Source organism: Atractosteus spatula, chromosome 19 (assembly GCF_055471065.1).
Source record: "Atractosteus spatula isolate fAtrSpa1 chromosome 19, fAtrSpa1.hap1, whole genome shotgun sequence".
NCBI classification, from domain to species: Eukaryota; Metazoa; Chordata; class Actinopteri; order Semionotiformes; family Lepisosteidae; genus Atractosteus; species Atractosteus spatula.
Window position 1 is genome coordinate 15,409,416 of NC_142724.1, and position 19,335 is coordinate 15,428,750.

The 19,335-nt window shown below is 38.1% G+C and overlaps 1 protein-coding gene across 1 annotated transcript in view; it reads left to right on the forward strand.

Moving 5' to 3' along the window:
• The first annotated feature begins 2,564 nt into the window (after positions 1 to 2,564).
• Positions 2,565 to 19,335, forward strand: part of LOC148818156 (large neutral amino acids transporter small subunit 1-like) — a 33,792-nt gene continuing 17,021 nt past the window's right edge. Inside the window, exons 1-3 of the mRNA XM_088937122.1 lie at positions 2,565 to 2,923; positions 6,390 to 6,836; positions 7,453 to 7,578. Coding sequence (XP_088793248.1) covers positions 2,854 to 2,923; positions 6,390 to 6,836; positions 7,453 to 7,578 — 643 coding nt within the window. The 5' untranslated portion in view covers positions 2,565 to 2,853. The remainder of the gene's footprint in view (positions 2,924 to 6,389; positions 6,837 to 7,452; positions 7,579 to 19,335) is intronic.

The following is a 19,335-nucleotide window of genomic DNA, read 5'->3' on the forward strand; positions in this document are numbered from 1 at the left end:
ACCTCTCTCACTCTACTCGCACAGCTCATAGTTCAGTTTGGTTCACCCCTGACAAAGGCTATCCAGCTCTTTAGCTCTTAGGGTATATGTAGCACTTCTTAGGCTGGCGCCACTCACATTTCTTCATTACAACAATTAGCTGTGGTACACTGTAGTATAAACATAGTGAAGTACTGTAAAACACAAATTAGAATAAAGTGTGAGAGATTTGCATGCAAGCCTAAGCAAGGAATGTATCATTTATTTTGCTAGAGCAGGAGAAAGTACCTCCTGCCACATTTGAATGTAATACTTCTGCCACAAAACTGGTAGAATTCTGATTTTAATAGTTTTAAAACCAATAGATTTGAAGATTCATGCTTATGATACAAGACATATCAAATAAAGTCTATCTTTACACAACCATTCATTCTCTGAGAGTTTGTGAATGAGTTCGGATTTGATAAGGGTTTTTGATAAGGAGATAAGGAGAAAAAAACTGTTGAGAAACAAGGATGAGCTTCAGTGAGCCTGCTTCTATTTCTAAGGATCTAGATTTGTCTATTACTTATTATTTCCTTACTAATTACTTATCTAGGCATATTATTATAATGTACTTATAATTTAACGTTATTAAAGATTTCTAATAATATTTCTGCTTGGGTCTCTGTGTAAAAGCGGAGGAATGTAGCTAAAATGGGCATAACTGATAAGAAACATCTTCCAGGTCTGGAACACAGACCAGGACATTGTAATAATAATTAATAAAAATTGCTGACACTTTTCTGGACACTCCACTCAAAGTGCTTTACAGGTAATGGGGAGAGTTGAGTAACAAAAAGTTTCTACACATCCATTTCATTACTTCATTAATGCAATTAACTAAAGGGATAATAGAACAGTTGTTGTTAGGTGTCAGCGAAATGTATATTTGAGTGTTATCAGCATATGAATGACAGTTAATATTATGTTTTCGTATTATCCTACCTAGCGGCAGCAGGTACAGAGAGAACAATATTGGTCCCAGCACTGATCTCTGAGTACCCCAAATTGAACTGGTGACATTGACGAAGCAGTACAATTATAAGATATTTGAACGTAATGAAAACGATTAGTTAAATATGAAGTAAACCACTTAAGGACGGTTCCACATAAGCCAACCTCAAACTCAAGCCTGTGTAACAAAACAGAGTGGTCAACCATGTCAAAGGCAGCACTAAGATCTAGAAGTATAAGCACTGTTGCATTTCCCACGTCAGTGGCTAACAGAATATCATTTACGACTCTTGTTAATGCAGTTTCAGTGCTGTGGCCTGGGTGGAAACCAGACTGAAATTTCTCAAGTATATTATTTGAGTCCAGATACAATTGAAGTTGGGCCACAACTATTCTCTCAAGAAATTTAGATAGAAATGGGATGTTTGAGACAGGCCTGTAGTTGTTAAGAACTTGTGGATCCAAATTTGGCTTCTTAAGGAGCGGTCTAACAACATCTACCTTAAATTGATCAGGTACAACGCCCGATGCGACTAAAGAGGTGCTCATATTGTTTCTGTACCAGACTTCTTTGCAGCTTATTTGATTGTGTTTGAAGTCTGATGGTGTTAATTTTATCATTAAAGAAGTTCATGAAATCGTCACTACTAAAGTTAGATGGTGCTATAGAATCGGTCTTATTTGTTAGATTATCTATTGTCTGAAATAGGTAGCAAGGGTTATTTATGTATGCCCAATGGATTTTTGAGTAATAAAAGAATATAAATATTCTTTATTCACGATTATCACAAAAATAACTATTATTCAAAAACGTTTGATAGTTTAGTTCACAATAGTAAATGCACTTTTGTATGTGAGAATATACAATATAATTTAACTTTATGAAACCATAACGTTATAGTTGATATATGTTAACTTTGATGTTATTATCCATTGTACTCCCTGAGTAAACAATCAACCTGTTGTATCACTGAAGATTTATTCACAAATATATTCTATACTCTATTACTCTTGTTTGTTATGCAGAGTTTGTTGTTGTATCAATAAATTGTATATTGTATATTTATAATCCATCTGTGGTACTTTAAATTATTATGTCTGATTCCTAACGCTCATCAAAGCACTCTCACATCTGACTGTTTCCCTAATATTGCTACACTGGAAACAAAGCTTGCTCAGACGTACAGTAACAGAGTCTAAGACTTTTACTGAGGAGATTAACATATTTTCTTTTGTGTATAAGAGGTATATACAAGCAGTTGTTTGAAGGAAAACTGCAGAAGTATCTTATAAGTTGTGTATAGTTGTGAATTGGAATTGCAAAATTTCATTTAGCTTTTATATAATACATGAAGTAAAAACAGATTAATAGATTATTTTTATGGAAGGTCCATTTTCTGTGCTGTGTATGAAAAGAATATATGAAAGTTGTTTGAAGGAAATATGCAAAAGACTTTTGCTTTCCTTCACCAGATGACACATTTATTTTTCCCTTTATCTCTGCACCTGAAGCAGAAAATGAGTCATATTACTAGTTGTCCACAAGAGAGCATCGCTGAAGAGAGGGCTGTGCCTTTAAAACACTGATCAATGTGGCACTCGTAGGAATAATTGAGGACACACAAACAGCCTCACGGTGTATATATTCCAAGGATGTGAGTGCCATATGTACATGCTGGTATAACCCTGGAATGAATAAGTGGCAGGATTACTGTTGTCTGTTTGCCACAGGGCAAGAGAGAAAGAATACATTGACGCTGCCTCTTCTCAGGGTCTGAGATAATCTTTTTCTAAAAAATAACAACAACAAAAAAAACAAGAATTCCCTCAGAATAAGCTCGTATCCAAGTCAGGATAGGATCTGGAAGAGCCAACAGGATGACAGAGCTGAAATCGAGGAGAGGAGAGAGCATGAAGAAGGAGAAGGAAGAGATGGAGGAAATGGAAGGTAAGGAGAAGCGACTGTGAATATGTTTCAGTGCTGTGAGCCACAGTGAGGAGAGCACAGCTATACAGAACAGAGCAGTGTGACATGGTGCAGTGTGGTATTGCATTGCTTTACAACTTAACACAGGTGACATTAAAAAGCTTTTAATCAGAATTTTGCTATTTCTTTCTTAAAATTAAAATAAAAACACTGTCACTGAGTGCTACACATATAAATAATGTGCTTAATTATTCTTTACAAAATAGAAATGGAATTCAGATTGCAAAATGCTGCCCAGACTCTGGCTTTAATAAAGGCTAAATTAAATATGTGCTTTAGGCCACTCACTGAGTTTTAGTATATTAACTACTGTATGCTGTGCATGTTTGTGAATTTACATTGAGACATTTATATTAGCATGATGTAGAACCAGCTAAATATTTTTATAACATATCCATAGTGTGAATGTTAAATGAAGCTTTAATTTTGAACATCTGTGTCATTGCAAAGTGATGATATTCTAACATGATCAAGATTAAACACAACCAAGGTGGGCTTTTTTCCAAGAAGTCAAGCTCATGAACATTATACCCATGTTTTACCTATAACTACCATTTTTATTTAACAATTACAGTGGCCAGACTAATGAATTTCATTGCATGTTAAACGCGATATACTTGTACATTCCTGTCAATTGTTGTTACAACTCCTCTCCCTTTTGGCATTCTGCCTGTTAATTAAAGTAGCACTGATGTGTAAAATATTGTCATAACCCAACTGTACAAATGAAAAATGACTCATTCCCTGGGCATTCATGAATAAACAAAATTTTGGATGAAATGGATTAAATTGAAATGCTTTCTGTCATGACGACACACTTCTATTTTTACAATGATAGCTTTGTATTATTATAGTCTGATCCCATTGGATGTGCAGGCTAAGTTTTCCCATTTGATATAAAAAACTCATATTAATATGAATTTGGTGAACATATGCCCTTACTCAGGGTGACTTACATTACTTATATTATTAGAAGTGCAATGCCTGCACTTGAACTGCAGCATGAAGTAACAGAGTGGTTACATTTTAGTGTTTTGTTTAAGAAGCCCTACTGAGCCATGTTAAATTGTGCCCTCTAGCAAGCAGTTTTAGGCACATTGTTGGTGTTTTTGTTATCAGTGAGCATGGTAGCATTCTGCTTAGCACTGCTGTCTGTTGTGTAAGATTCTGATCTGCAGTGCCTTCTGGGTGAAGTTGCATGTTCACAATATACTGTATATTGTGGCCTGGCATCCCATCCTGGGTGTAGTCCCACCCTATACCCCAAATGTTCTGAACAGGATCCAAGTTGTCCCTTAGCAAGAATAAGCAGCTTTATGATAAGGAATTATAATTCCTTCCACCCATTTCATCCAGTTCAGGGTCAGGGGGAGCCTCAGTCTATCCTGGCAAGCAATACGTGCAAGACAGGGTATTGTGTATCCTGGATGAATTTTAATGATTATTAGGCAAGTTTGTTCAGTCTTGGTGATATGAGATCCAGAGACATCCTTTAAGAACAAGCATGTGCTGTAGCTCTTAGAATTATTCAAATTATTTCTTGGAGGAAACATGTCCTGCTATTTCTATGAACTTTATGGACTCTATAGAAATATAGAAAAACATGACTGCTTCATATTGTTACAAAAAAGTGGACCAGAAAATAAAATAAAAGCATAAATAAATCTAAGCGGTAGGTAACTATTTGAGGCAAATTAGTACTGTAACTAATGTGAAATAGAGACTTTTATTCTCTATTCCTTTTTATGATAGCTTTGGCAAAAGAGAAGTAATTTCAGAGTCATCAACTCATTGCATAACATACAACATGAAAATATTAATATATATACCAATTACACTATATACAAAACAATGTCTCTTAGGGGCCTATGTTCTACAGACCCAGAAACACAGAATGCTAATCCAGTAACCTGAACTCCTAAGCAACACCTTCACCAAACAAGAGAAATACCCTGCATCCTAAATAAAAGAATACCAACATAGCACTAAATCTTCCTTCTTACAACATGAATGCAAAAAAGTGAATGTGAATCTGTCTCCCCATTCTAAAGATACATCACCAACTAGGAGAGAGTTTGTAGCCTGAGTGTTCAACAACAAAGAAAATCAGAATTTCTTAAAATACATAGGACAGCAAGCTCCTTAAAACAAGGTTATAATTACTTAAGAACCAGAACCTTGGTCTCCAAGATTTATCAGAACAAGGTTCTGATAAATCTATAAGAAGGGACAGAGCCGACTTTACTTCTTGAGGAGGCTCAGGTCCTTCAATGTATGTAGTAAGATGCTACATACTGTATGTTCTATCAGTCGGTGGTAGCGAGCGCCATTTTCTATGCAGTGGTATGCTGGGCCCCTGGGATTAGAGCAGTGGATTCTTAAAGGCTGAACAAGCTCATCAGGAGAGCAAGCTCTGTCATTGGGTCTGACCTGGACCCCTTGGAGGTAGTGGCTGATAGGAGAATGGTGTCCAAACTAGAGGCCATCATGGACAACATCTCCCATCCCCTCTTGGTCAGGCTTGTAGAAATGAAGAGCACGTTCAGCAATAGAATGATTCATCCATGGTGCGACAGGGAGCGCTACAGGAGGTCATTCTTGCCTTCTGCCATAAGACTGTACAACGCATCCACCTTGCGTCTGGGCAGAGGCAACATTGACAGTGACCTGTTTCTGGCCTGAACACATCTACACATATACTGCTACATCTGTTCTTTTTCTTTTCCCATTTACAACCATTTTTTGTGCAATATATGCCAGGGACCCGTGCAATACATTTATATTTATATTTATATCTATATTTACATCTATATTTATATTCATATGTGCAATACGATTTTTCTGCGTACTGTTCTGTTCTAGTTTGTTTGTTCTTTGTGTGTCCTGGACTGTGAGTAACTCTTTTAGTGCACCCCTCACCATACTGATTGTATTGTATGTATTGTATTATTATTATTATAATCATTCGTTACACTGTGGCTGTGTTGTCTGTGTTAAGCTGCTGTTGTACTGCAATTACCCTCACGGGATCAATAAAGTATCTATCTGTCCTCTTGCAGGGCACAAACATAGAGGAGAAGGCTGGTAGTGTTTCTTTTCTCCGTGTATCCTCTGTTTGTCTATCTTCCTCCTGGTTCCCTTTCTTCACCTTCTGTTTCTTTCTATTCTGTATTCTGTTGTGTTAAAATCTCTCATAATTCACCAGAATAAACACTTTTGATCATCTCTGCTTACGTGTCTGTAGCTCACATAAAGCTATGCAAACATATCATTATGACCCTTTCAGGTGTAACAATATAATTAAGTAATAATTCAATCGATCTTATGTTGAATTAATCACTTGATTGATATAATTACACAATCCTGCCCTGCTACCTTTAGTGACAACTCACTCTTTTTGTCTTTCTGCTGTTTCTGTTGTAATCAGTGAGAGAAGGAAATAGTCCTGATGGAAGCACAAGCAAGATCGAGCTCAAGCGGAACATCACCCTCTTCAATGGAGTAGGCATGATCATCGGCACCATCATTGGTTCGGGAATCTTTGTCACGCCTACGGGGGTGCTGAAGCAGGCTGGCTCTGTGGGATTGTCCCTCATCATCTGGGTGGTATGTGGTGTGTATTCCACGCTGGGGGCCCTGTGTTACGCCGAGCTGGGCACCACAATCACCAAGTCAGGTGGAGACTACACCTACATCTTAGAGGTGTATGGGAGCCTCGCTGCTTTCCTCAAGCTCTGGGTGGAGATGCTGATCATCCGTCCGTCATCTCAGTACGTGGTGTCTTTGGTTTTTGCCACCTACATCCTGAAGCCGTTCTACCCTGATTGCGGTGTGCCAGACCTGGCTGCCAAACTCATCGCCTGCCTCTGCCTCAGTGAGTAAAACTAGGCCTGTTGCGGCTTACCTGTGATCTGCTATAGGTAGGTTAGAGTGCTGGCACTCTACCCTTAAGTTTTTTAATTAGGTAATGGCAGAATATCTGTGCTGGCTGGCTGTCACATGGTGATGTGAAGTATCATGAGTACCATGCACAAAGAAAATAGCCTTGATTTGCTCTTCCTCACCTGCATTTTCATTCTTCTTTCATGTTTACTGCAAATAAGGAGTTTCTATGTTCTCCCCACGTTTGCATGGGTTTCCTATGGGTGATCCAGTTTCCTCCCACAGTCCAAAAACATACTAGTAGGTCAATTGGCTTCTGAGAAAATTATCCCTAGGTTTAAGTCTATGTGTCTCCTGTGTGATGGACTGGCGTCCCATCCAGGGTGTACCCTGCCTTGTGCCCACTGCCTGCTGGGGTAGGCTCTGACTACCCTGTGACCCTGGATAAAGCGATTAGAAAATATATGGATGGTACATAAACATCTTAGAAGTATCATTGTGTATAATGTGTTTTTCTACCTTGAAAAATACCATCTAAAAAATATAAATACTACTCAAAGAATGTGTTAACACGGTAGCCTTTTCTACACCCTCATCTGTCTCAACAGCTCTGCTGACATTCGTGAACTGCATTAGTGTGAAGGCTGCCACCAAGGTCCAGGATCTGTTCACTGCATCAAAGCTCCTTGCCCTCGGAATTATCATCATCTTTGGCTTCATACAGATCGCTGGAGGTAAGACATCTGAATGCATGAACATGTAGAATGCTCAAGGTAAGACATCTGAATGCATGAACATATACATCTCTTGTGGTAAGACATCCGAATGCACACGAAAGGAAATGGGACTGGCTAAATGAGACAGAACCTCAGCTGAGCCTGCAGGAAACCCCTTCACTTAGAAACACTACATGCAAGAAAGCAAAGTGCTTGTAAGTAGAGCTTCAGGCAATCCTGTTGTCTGGACTACATCCCTTAGGGCCATGGAAAGAATGGCCTGGACTGTTCAGATTTTAACCAATATATCCTACAAAGTCACCTGTCCAGCGAGGGATAATAGAGTATTGAAAGTGCTACAGATCAATTAAGGAGGTATACAAAACCACTGCTAAAGTGCCACTGGGTCCCTCTGCCCACAGTGTGGGGTACTTGGTTCCAACCTAGAAAACTGCCCTGAAGAGAGGTAAAGTTGAACACAGAGTTGTTCTGGTTGGGACTGAGAAATTGTACAGCAACTGCAGGACTGTTTTATGAGTCAATGGGATATTCATTAAGCATTCAAGTTCTAATCTTGACTAACTGACAGATACAGTTACTAGTTATGTAACCTTTTGTGAAAATACTGTTATACCTCTGAAATTCTGTACTCTATTCCATTATAAGAAGCCTTGAGTGACACAATCTCTCAAGTCTATTCTAAACAAAAAAAAATCAGTAAGGAGATGTTACTTTGAGTAGGGAGGCTTAAATGAATGTTCAAATAGACACTAAGTTGGCTAAACTAAGGCATCAAGTTAAAGATGAGGGTGAAATGAGTGAACGTAATTCATGCTCTGCATGGCAGAGTATCAAGTCAATGGTGGGAAGGCATAGGAAGGAAAGCAGGAACATTAGTATAGGTGGAAAATCAGATCCTGGCCTTGTGATGAATTGGTTTGATGTACATGATTTTACTAGCAAAATCAACGTTTGTAGCAGCAGTATCTCTGATTGTGTTATTAACATTGATGATTTTAAGGTTTATAAATTGTTATTTATAACAATTAAGAAGAGAAAGACTCCAGGTCCTTATTCTGTTTGGGTTAGAGTACTGAAAGGGTGATCTAGAGACCTTTGTGGCATTTTTTTTTTCATTTTGCAATTGTCATTAAGCCGGCAAAATGTTCCTAGGATCTGTAAAGAATCATCTGTGGCAAAAGTCAAATCTTCTATTTCACTCAATGATTACAGACCAGCAGCCTGCGCCTCACTGGTTATGAAAACGTTTGGACAGATTGTGAAAAACAAGAATGTGGCAAGGGTATAGGACCAGTTAGACCCACTTCAGTTTGCCTATAGAGTAGGTAGACATTGTGGAAGATGTTGCAATTTGCCTCTCACATCTTGAGGAATGTAAGACTCATGATAGGTTTTCTACTTGTAGATTCCTCTTCAATTAATTGTATTCAATCAGATTTTATTGTCAACCAAGCTCTTGTCTAGTTTCAGTCTTGATTTTAATCTTATCAGCTTGGTTATTGATTTTCTTAAAACAAAACTCAGGGAGTTAGAGTCAACAATGCTCTAACTGTATTCTTCCACTGGCTTGCCCCAAGGATGTGTACTGTCCCCCCTACTCTTTGTTCAATATACAAATGATTGTAACAGTTACCACCACTCCAGACACATAACTAAATATGCAGGTGACTCTGTTTTCTTATTTTAAATCAATGGAGACAAAAAATATTCACATACAAAATACAAATACTGTATAACAAAATCACAAAACCAAAACCATATTAAGAATAAAAACTTAATATGTAGTACAGTAACCACAAAAAACACTATACAATTAGTGACTTCCTCTAACTCCTACTCTAATCTATAACATCACATTTCATCCAAAGTTTTCATCTCCCCATATTCTTTGAAATGATATAATAATAATACTAATAATAATAATAATAATAATAATAATAATAATAATAATAATTGCTGACACTTATATAGTGCTTTTCTGGACACTCCACTCAAAGTGCTTTACAGGTAATGGGGACTCCCCTCCAGCACTACCAATGTGCAGTCCCACCTGGATGATATGACAGCAGCCATAGTGCGCCAGAACGCTCCCCACACACTAACTATCAGTGGGGAGGAGAGCAGAGTAATGAAACCAATTCATAGATGGGGATTATTAGGAGGCCATGATTGGTAAGGGCCAATTTGAAATTTGGCCAGGACGCCGGGGTTACACCCCTACTCTTTTCGAGAAACGCCCTGGGATTTTTAATGACCACAGAGAGTCAGGACCTCGGTTTTACGTCTCATCTGAAGGACTCTATATAGCTCTACATCTTTTGCTGCTCAACTTTTCTTAACTTTACATAATAAAAAAAAAGTATTTTTGCTAACTTGATCTCCAATATGTCAACAGGAGACTCTTTAAAATTATAACGAAGTATACCACAACCTAATGGGTGTCTCAAAGAAAGGTCATGCGAGTTATCTTGTAATAAAAGACATAGTAATGGGGTAAAACAAAACTGGTATTAGTGGTATTATGAGAGTGGAAGATAGCCAGCCCTCTAAATGTATCTACTGTACACTGTAAGAACTTTCCAGCATTCCCAAATAGAATAAATCAGTGAATCATTTTTATTTTACAAATGTTTTAATACCAAACTGATTAATTTGACCTCTAATATAATACATTTGTGTTAAAACTATATATTGAATTAACCACACATTTTCATTATAATATCATTGTTACGACCCTAAGTGTCTAGAGGTAAAGGGGTGTAACATTTAGGATAATTCTTTTGGAAGCAAGTGGGTTCTGGTGAGGGACTAGGAAGCGCGAAAACAAAGGTGGGTGCAAAAGTGATGATTTTAAAGTTGAATAAGTGACTGGTAAGACACGATAACACACAGGGTAAGGAACTAGAGTGGTGCCAAAGAAAAGAATAACAAACAAAATGGAGCTGGCTAGGAAAGTGAGGGAAAGCTAAGCTGACTACAAAAGAAAACCTGAAACAAACGGTCTTCGGCATCTTCAACACCCTAGCTAACCTCCACTGACTACCCAAAACCATACAAGAAAACTGCACTCACCCGTACTAAACTAGTGTTACTAATATAAGATCAACTAAGTGTGTAGAATGTACCCAACAACCTAAACTAACCTTATACACAAAAGTTCACACAAAAACACAAGTGAACTAGGAATACAAATAAGGGAAAACGAGAGTAATCACCAGGAACAGGGTACAAAAGAACACAAAGGTTGAACATGTAACATGTTAGGGCAAGGTAATGGCAAAACAAGGATAAACACAAACAAATGAAAGTACAAAGAAACTAACAGAAACCAACAAAACAACAAATCCAAAGCTATACGAAAATACACACACAAAACAAAACAAAACCAACAAAGCCGAAGCAATAACCAAAAGCGAAGCAAAGTGAAGCAATAACCAAAACCAAGCAGGACCGAAGTCAAACGAAAGGCTTCTCCTTCCTGAAAACCTCCATGTTATATACTGAATAAGATGCAGTCTGATTGGTTGAGAGGCTGATTGATGATGATGTCATACGTGACAGTGGTATAATAGTGGGCCAATGGGGGAGGGAGAACAATCAAAGGTCAGCAGTGTGGAACATAACAAAAAACACACACAGACCACACACTAGGATGTAACAATCATATATCATATCCAAGCACTTATTCCATGATTCTGCCACATTATTTCTACACAGATATTCATTCAATTTACCTCATATCTTCTCCAGAAGAGAGCTTTTAGAATAAAGCCAGTTTGAGTACAATAAATAAGATCTGGAAATACGGTTGCATTCCTGTTATTGACTAATTTGTTTGATAGTATGTCTCTGGCAAGTTCAACGCTCTGGGTCTGTTTTGTCTGGACTGATTTTCCAGTTGATCAATTTCTTCAACTGCGGCCTGCACCTGCCTTTCCAGTGCCGCTGTTTTCTCCGCTTGATAATATGCTTTTGTTGTTGATACAATTCTGAAGTGAGTGCCTGTTTTTTATCTACAGAATCTACTCTGAAAACAACTTGCAATATTTAATTAGCGCTACAGTGGCTATCAAAAGCATTAGCTTTCTTAGACTTTTTCACTTTCTTACAATATAGAATCACTATATATTTATTTGGAAATTTTTGCCATTGAACAACACAAAACATTCTATAAGGTCAAAGTGACAAAACAATTCTACAAATCTTCCTAAATTAATTATAAATGTATAACAGAAAATAAGTGATCGCGTAAGTATTCATGCTGTAGTGTCAAACAAATGACAAAGTTCAGGTGTCTGTGAAGCAGAAGTCTCTTTATTCATGTGCATATGGAAGTCCGGCTTGCAACCACCAGACTTAAATAAGTAGCTGAAGATGGTCCTTTATACCTTAAAACACAAAGAGTTACTATGACATATTCTAAACAAATGATGAAACACCTGCCAATTAATTATTTCTAAGTTGCAGACTAGACAACAGTTAGTTCTTTTCATGTTCTGGGAGTACAGCCAGCTTACCAAATACATGCCCTTATCTTACTGACCAAGGACAGGCAGCATCTTTATATACATTTGAGGACAAAGCCTACGTCAAGCCACTAGACTGCATACAGTAGTTTGCAAAAACATACAAAAATAAGAAAATGATACTATTATCTTACTTCCCAGGCATTTCTCTTATCTCTTCATTCTTCAATGCCTTTTACTAAGACACATCTAAATAGACTATGGTGCAACCAAAAGTCTCTAGAGGTCTCTGGGGGGGGGTCCCATAATTGATTAGTATAGCTTCCAGCAAAAACTTCATGATGAAGACAAAGCAGCTTTCAAAGTAAATCTAGGATAGGTTCTTGAAAAGTTCCAATCGGGAGTAAATTTGAGCTCATGGGAGAGTGACAAAAAATTCACTCAAATCTTAACTGCATTTTTCCAGAATCCATATAAGTGACTCTGAGACCAAACTGAAAAATACTTTATGGTATGACAAGTCCAAAATCAACCTTCTTGGCCTCAATGGTAAGCGCTATGTCTGGTGCAAGGGTGACACTGAACATCATCCTGAGAACACCATCTGTGAAGCATTATGCTATGGGGATGCTTCACTGCATCAGCGCCTGGAAGACTTGTGAAGATAGAAGGAAAAATGGTGCAGAGAAATCCTGGAGGAAAACCTACTCCTCACATCGGACATGGGAGTTGGGAAAAGATTCATCTTCCAGTGGTTTAAAAAGAAAAAAGTCAATGTTCTGGAGTGGCCCAGTCAAAGCCTGAACCTCAATCCAATCAATAATATGTGACAGGAGTTGAAAATTGCTGTTTGCTGATAGTTTCCATCGAATCTAAGAGACTTTAAGCAATTTTGTAAACAAGAATGGGTAAAAATTGCAGTCTAAATGTGCAAAGCTGGTGGAAACTTAATTATGGCTGTAATTTCTACCAAACATGCCCCTACCAAATATAGTTTCAAAGGGATGTAAATACATATTTTCCATTTTGTATTTATAATTATTTTTTTATTTTATTTATTTTTTGCACTTTGACAATAAAGTGTGTTTTGTGTCAATCAGTATCAAAAACTAAACTAAATACATTATGATTCCATATCATAACACAACATTATGTAAAAAAGTCCAAGGGAGTGAATATTTTTTATAGCCACTGTAGTATGCATAGACAACATTTTAACTAACTTGCTTTGCAACCCTTAAACTGTTAAACTTAACTTTTTAAACTGGTCTTGGCTAAATCACTCTGTTAACTTAGTTCTCAGTGCCTGCTGAAGTTTTGTGTTGACGTATTGTGTTATGTTTTTATTTATTTAAAAAATAATATTTAAAAAAAATCTCAAGTAATAATATATTACTAATGGCTCTAAATCATTTTAAACTCACACATACTCTGGTTAATATGTTTAAACCATTGGTTGGTGCTAGAGAGTTCATTATTGTATGTTTCCTGCAAGCAGATGAGTAGGGCCATGGGACAGCTGTAGATGAGTTTGCCATTTGGTGTGAACAAAACTATTTGAAGTTAACATTTCAAAAACTAAAGACATGGCAATTGATTTCAAGATGAACCCTCTGACCCCCACTAAAATCTGCGTCAGTGGAGATATTTGGTAAATATGGGTATTTACAGACTGTTCTGGACTGCAAACTAAATTATGAGGCAAATAGCAATTCAATTTAAAAAAGGGCAACTTTTGCCTGATCTGCTGGTTTTCAAATCTGAATCTTAGCAGTAAGAACAAACTGGGGAGCACTGTTAAAATGTCAAAAAGTCATCGGTGCTGATCTTTCAACCCTGTCCCGCATCTGTCAGTTCTGAGTCTTGTATAAAACATTTTCCATCCTAGAGGACCCTTCTCACCCTTTGTTTATTGATTTCCAGCTAATTCCCTCAGAACACAGATACAGATTTCCCAGTTTAAATACAAACAAGTTTAATTTCACATTTATACCCATATTTATGTATATGTCCATAATCTAGCTCAATAGATTCTCTTGCTCATGTTTATATGTATTATTTGAATGTTTTCTTTATCTGTTGCTGTAAAACAAATGATCCCTTTGGGATAATAAAGACTCTCTCTCAGGACTGGCGGGTAAAAGGGATAGAAAAATATTGGGGGGCACCTTAACTACCCTAACCATAGATTTATATAATAAAACAATCTACATAGCATCTTTTAATTGGTTGTCTAGGGACAATAAACCTTATACAAAAATAGAAGGAAATTTCACAATTCATCACATTAACTGTGTTGACAGTGAAAGCAACTTTGCTGTTGTTAAGATGAGGGGATGACATAATCTGAAAGCATCCTCACACACGTTGTGGTTTCACACAAGAAATGGTTTGGCAACATATTCAAACTTGGCATAGCTCACCTGTCTGAGAAAATGGCAGCCAGTCCAGACTCATTCCGCTTTGCAAGTTAATGAGCCAGGGAACTACTACAAGGATGAAGACAGAGTGAAGGGAGGGATGTGAAAAAAGATATGCAGATGCTCAGGAAGCTACTGTATGTGTAAGAAAGCGGAAGCCAACCAGATATATTTCAACCTCCTTTTCAACTTCTGTTAAAAAAAATCCAGATTTTGATTAATTACAAGTGTAGTGAAGTGAGGGTTTTTAATTTACTGTAACAATCAGAAATTGGTTACAGTAAATTGTGAGAGTGCTTTGATAGCTGTTAGGAATTAATCAAACACAATAACAGTTTCACTCTGGGAATTCTAAATAAACATTATACAGTTTATTAATATAATACTAAAATACGCAAAGCAGACCAACAAAAAAAATAAAATATGTTTTTGAATCAATCTGGTGTGATACAAATGGTTGATTGTTCACTCAGCAAAGATAACAATTAACAACATCTAAAATATATTAAAATAGTTAAAATATATCTAATGTACCATTTGTGATTGTCTATCTTGTAGGTTATGCTCTGATATTCAGAATGTTGACTAAAGAGTCCAACTAACTTATTTTTGTTAATCAGGTGAAATAACCTGGATGGTTAGTCACAACATTTCTTCTATTGAAGGAAGTCTTGTGTAGAATTCTGTTACATATGGGCTCGCACTCTCGCAGCCCAGCGTCTAGAATTAATTTAAAGTTCTGACTTGAATGGTAATGGCTGCACATGGTTGGTAAATTGCCAAATACGATGGAGAGAGAAGAGGAGTGAGCGAGATGGCAGTATCTGTTAAACCAGGAAATTGTGGTTGGTGATTGGTTATGATGTCATCAGGTCCACAACGCAGGTTTGCTTATCACAAACCTTTCAGGAAAGAGGCCCCTTTCAGCTGCATTCGTACTCTTTACACAGAGGCATGGGCTGCTAAATTAGCACCTTGTCCAGAGAACAAAAAGATTAGAAATCATTAATAACACAGAATTCTTAGTGTAGTAATATGCCACCACACAAATAATGTATAAAAAGTATTTTTTTCCAAATGAACTGCAAAGATCAAACTAATCCCTGTAATATGTGAAGAAGGGTGAATATTGGAAAATCACGTGTAATGGCAAGGTATATTACTTCACTTAAATTAAGTGTTTTAAAGATTTCTAATAATCTTTGTGTTGCCTTAGACCACTCTGCCAAGGGTAATCCTACCAGGGAAACAAGACTTCCAGTAACTTAGTTCTAAGGCTCCCTGGGGCAAACCACTTGACCATGACAAGGTCAAGATCCAAGGAAGAGCTTATTACTGTATACCCTGGGGTATCTTGTTGAAGGTGCAGCAGAGGGTATGGGGTGCTGGAGCTTCTGTTGCCTGCCATCTGTTTCCTGTATTTATGGAGGGAGTGTTGTGTTTGCATTCTCAGTTTTTCAAGGTGGGCGTTAACTCGCCTGTTTCATCTCCTTTCCTTTTCATCTCTTCTCTCCTCCTGGCACTGCTGAGTTTGGAGTGTATCCAGTTTGGGGACCTGAGGGTTGCATTTCTGTTGTTTGTGGATGACTTTGTCCTCTTTGCCTCATCTGACTGTGATCTCTTGTGTGCACTGGAGAGGTTCACAACTGGGTTTGACACAGTCAAGATGAGAGGTAGCACCTCCAAATCTCCAACTCTTCCCAGAGATTAGTGACTTGATATGTCCAGTAAGGGGGAAACAGCTGCCACAAGTGGAGGAATTTGAGTACCTCAGGGTCTTGTTCACAAGTGAGGGTAGGAGATTGTGTGAATAAGCCATGGATTTATGCAGCAACTGCATTAATGCAACCTCTGTACTGACCCTTGAGGATGAAGTGGGAGCTGAGCTTTCAAACGAAGCTCTCGGTTTCCTGGTTGATCTACATCTCTCTCCTTACCTACAGTCACAAACTTGGTGAAGTGACTGAAAGAAGGAGATCAAGGCTTCACATGAAAATAAATAGGGTTGTGGGCTTACTCTCCATGACAGGGTGAGGAGCGTGGGGGTCTGGGAGGACCTTGGAGTAGTGTCGCTGCTCCTCTGGATCGAGAGGAGTCAGAATGAGGTGGCTCAGGCATATGGTGAAGAGACTCCGGGGCAGACCCAGGACAAACTGGATGCACCCAGGACAGGATTATATCTCTTGACAGCCTGGGAATCCCCTAGGAGGAGCTGGAGAGTGTTCCAAGGGAAAGGGAAGTCTGTTCTACTCTGTTCTACTATACTCTGTTAGCACCATAACCCCATTCTATTCACTGTTGCCTAGTTTTTGTGTAAAATTATCCTGTACTGTCATAATTATATTTATTTCCATTTTACAGAGTGTTTCTTTTGTGCACAACAGGGTTTGTGGACAACTTGTGGACAACATCTACGAAATAAACATTAATCTTCACAAAAACAAAAGAGACATTCACAGTCGCTTCATGTTGTATACAGAGATGACCTGTTCATGTAAATTTGATACAAAAAACTAATTGAACAGAGTACATGATGAATGACTCATCTCTGACTCGTTTTGATGTTGATTGATGTTGAAATCAACAGCTGTCTGTGTGAGTCATGTCCATTTGTTTACAAAAATGTGGAGTATTATAAAACAATAAAGAAGAGCATTTAAAACTGAGAACAGGTGGCATTTTACAGAAAGTTTTGCAGGAATCTGGAACATGCTCCTTTAAAATATTGTTGAAGCTTACACTACGGCTGGGTTTAAGACTACTCCTGCTTGTGCTTTCTCTGTTACTAGTTTATCTCCGAGGCTTGTCAAGTGGCAGAGTTTATCAGGTCACGTGCAGCCTTAAGGGATAACTGTGATATATGTTTTCCCGCTATCTCCCACCTTGTGACATCCCTCTCTTCTGCTCACTAATGTAGTGACTGCTGGAGGGATGATCGGTGCTATCCGTGTTCTCAAAGACCTGTCTTGTCATTTCCTTTGAGCCCATAATACTTTTTATACTTTTTTTATACTGTGGACTGGTAACCTTTGCCAGGTGAAACACACATAACTCTGTCCTTTGCCATCTTTTTGTACAGCCTCATATGCTTTATATGACGGTTTACCATATCAAATCTGCACAGTAATTTTGCTGCATTTACCATGTTGTTCCACTTTTTATACTCTTCATTTACTCTTCCTTGGCATGGGTTGATAAATTGGATCATGTTCTACTTCTCCTCTCTATACTTTATGAATACCTGACTGTTCTTTACTGCCTTTTATTACTTTTAGCATGATACTGTATAAGTGATATAAGGACTCTGTACTTAAGAGCATGGTGTGACTCTTATTACAGGCTGAGTACTTTAAACGACATATTTCTGAAAACTACACTGCAGGTGTTACTGTCTGTGAATTACACTAGCCCTATCCAGTATTTGTTATTGCTTTTACTGTACGTGTATTTCCATTACATTGGAAATTTGGATTGCTCACTTTATTTTTAATGCACTCTTTTGATTGAATAATTTAATATCTCCTCTTGCTTTATGCAACATTTATGGAAAAACAATAAAACATAACCACTGTTTGGAGTAAAAATGGCAAACAGCTCCACAAGATTACTGGTTCAATAAATCCAAATCACATCAGGAAAAATAATAACATTGTTTATCAGAACTCCCCATCAGTGCTGAGAGCTGAGGCCTCATCCTGCTCACTCCATGCGGGAGTTTCCATGGGAACCAGGCAGCTAGAGCGTCAGCAGCTTGAAGCCCCAGCTTGATCAGATAGCAGAAAAACACAAATACTAAAACTGCCACAGCTTTAAAGAGCCCATGTCTGCTAAACGCTGTTTTGCTAAAAGTGTGTGAATGAAATGTTATGTGAACATGGCTTAGCATGTGCAACAGAAAGAACAGAAAGAATGAGGGCCAGTATCAATACTGTACATGAAAACGGAGTGCTGCTGTGCCTTTTCTTAATTTACAGCTCTGGTCTCTGTCTATGCTCATAAATAAGAGCATTTCAGGTCAAAACCTGCCTTGTTTATGAACTAGTTTGGGCAAAACAAAGCAAAGGCTTTATTTCAAAAGGGTACATATGAATATAATCAATGTCAATAAATAAGATTACTAGGAATGTCTCAAATACAAAACTGCCTGAGGTCACTTGGGTAAAGAGGTCAAAAAGGGTCAAGTTCCTCTTGTGGAGGCTAAAATTTCAGCCATTGGCGTGTTTCCTATTCCTACCACCAGGCATGAGTTGCGTAGATTTTTAGGAATGGCTGGCTACTATCGCAGTTTTTGTAAAAACTTTTCTACTGTTGTTCACCCCCTCACTAATTTTCTAAGTCCATCTAAATCCTTTACATGGTCCGATGAATGCTAACATGCCTTTGAGAGCTTAAAAGCTCTTCTTTATAGTGCTCCTGTTCTTGCTGCGCCAGACTTTACTTAGCCGTTTAAGTTAGAGGTAGATGCGAACGAGCGCTCTGGGAGCTGGCGCAGTGTTACTCCAAGAGGTTGAGAACGGCATTGACCATCCACTTTGTTATTTTTCCCGTACATTTAATAAACACCAAGTGAATTATTCAACAATCAAAAAGGAAGCTTTGGCCTTATTACTAGCGTTGCAATACTTCGAAGTTTATGTTGTGTCCAGTTTTGCCAAAGTCACATTTTGCTAAATTGAGCCTCAGTTATGCCTTTTCAGCAGCCATCACCCTGCAACTCACAACTGGCAACCCACTGAAGCTAAGCAGGTGTGACCCTGGTCAGTACCTGGATGGGAGACCTCCTGGGAAAAACTAAGGTTGCTGCTGGAAGAGGTGTTAGTGGGGCCAGCAGGGGGCGCTCACCCTGTGGTCCATGTGGGTCCTAATGC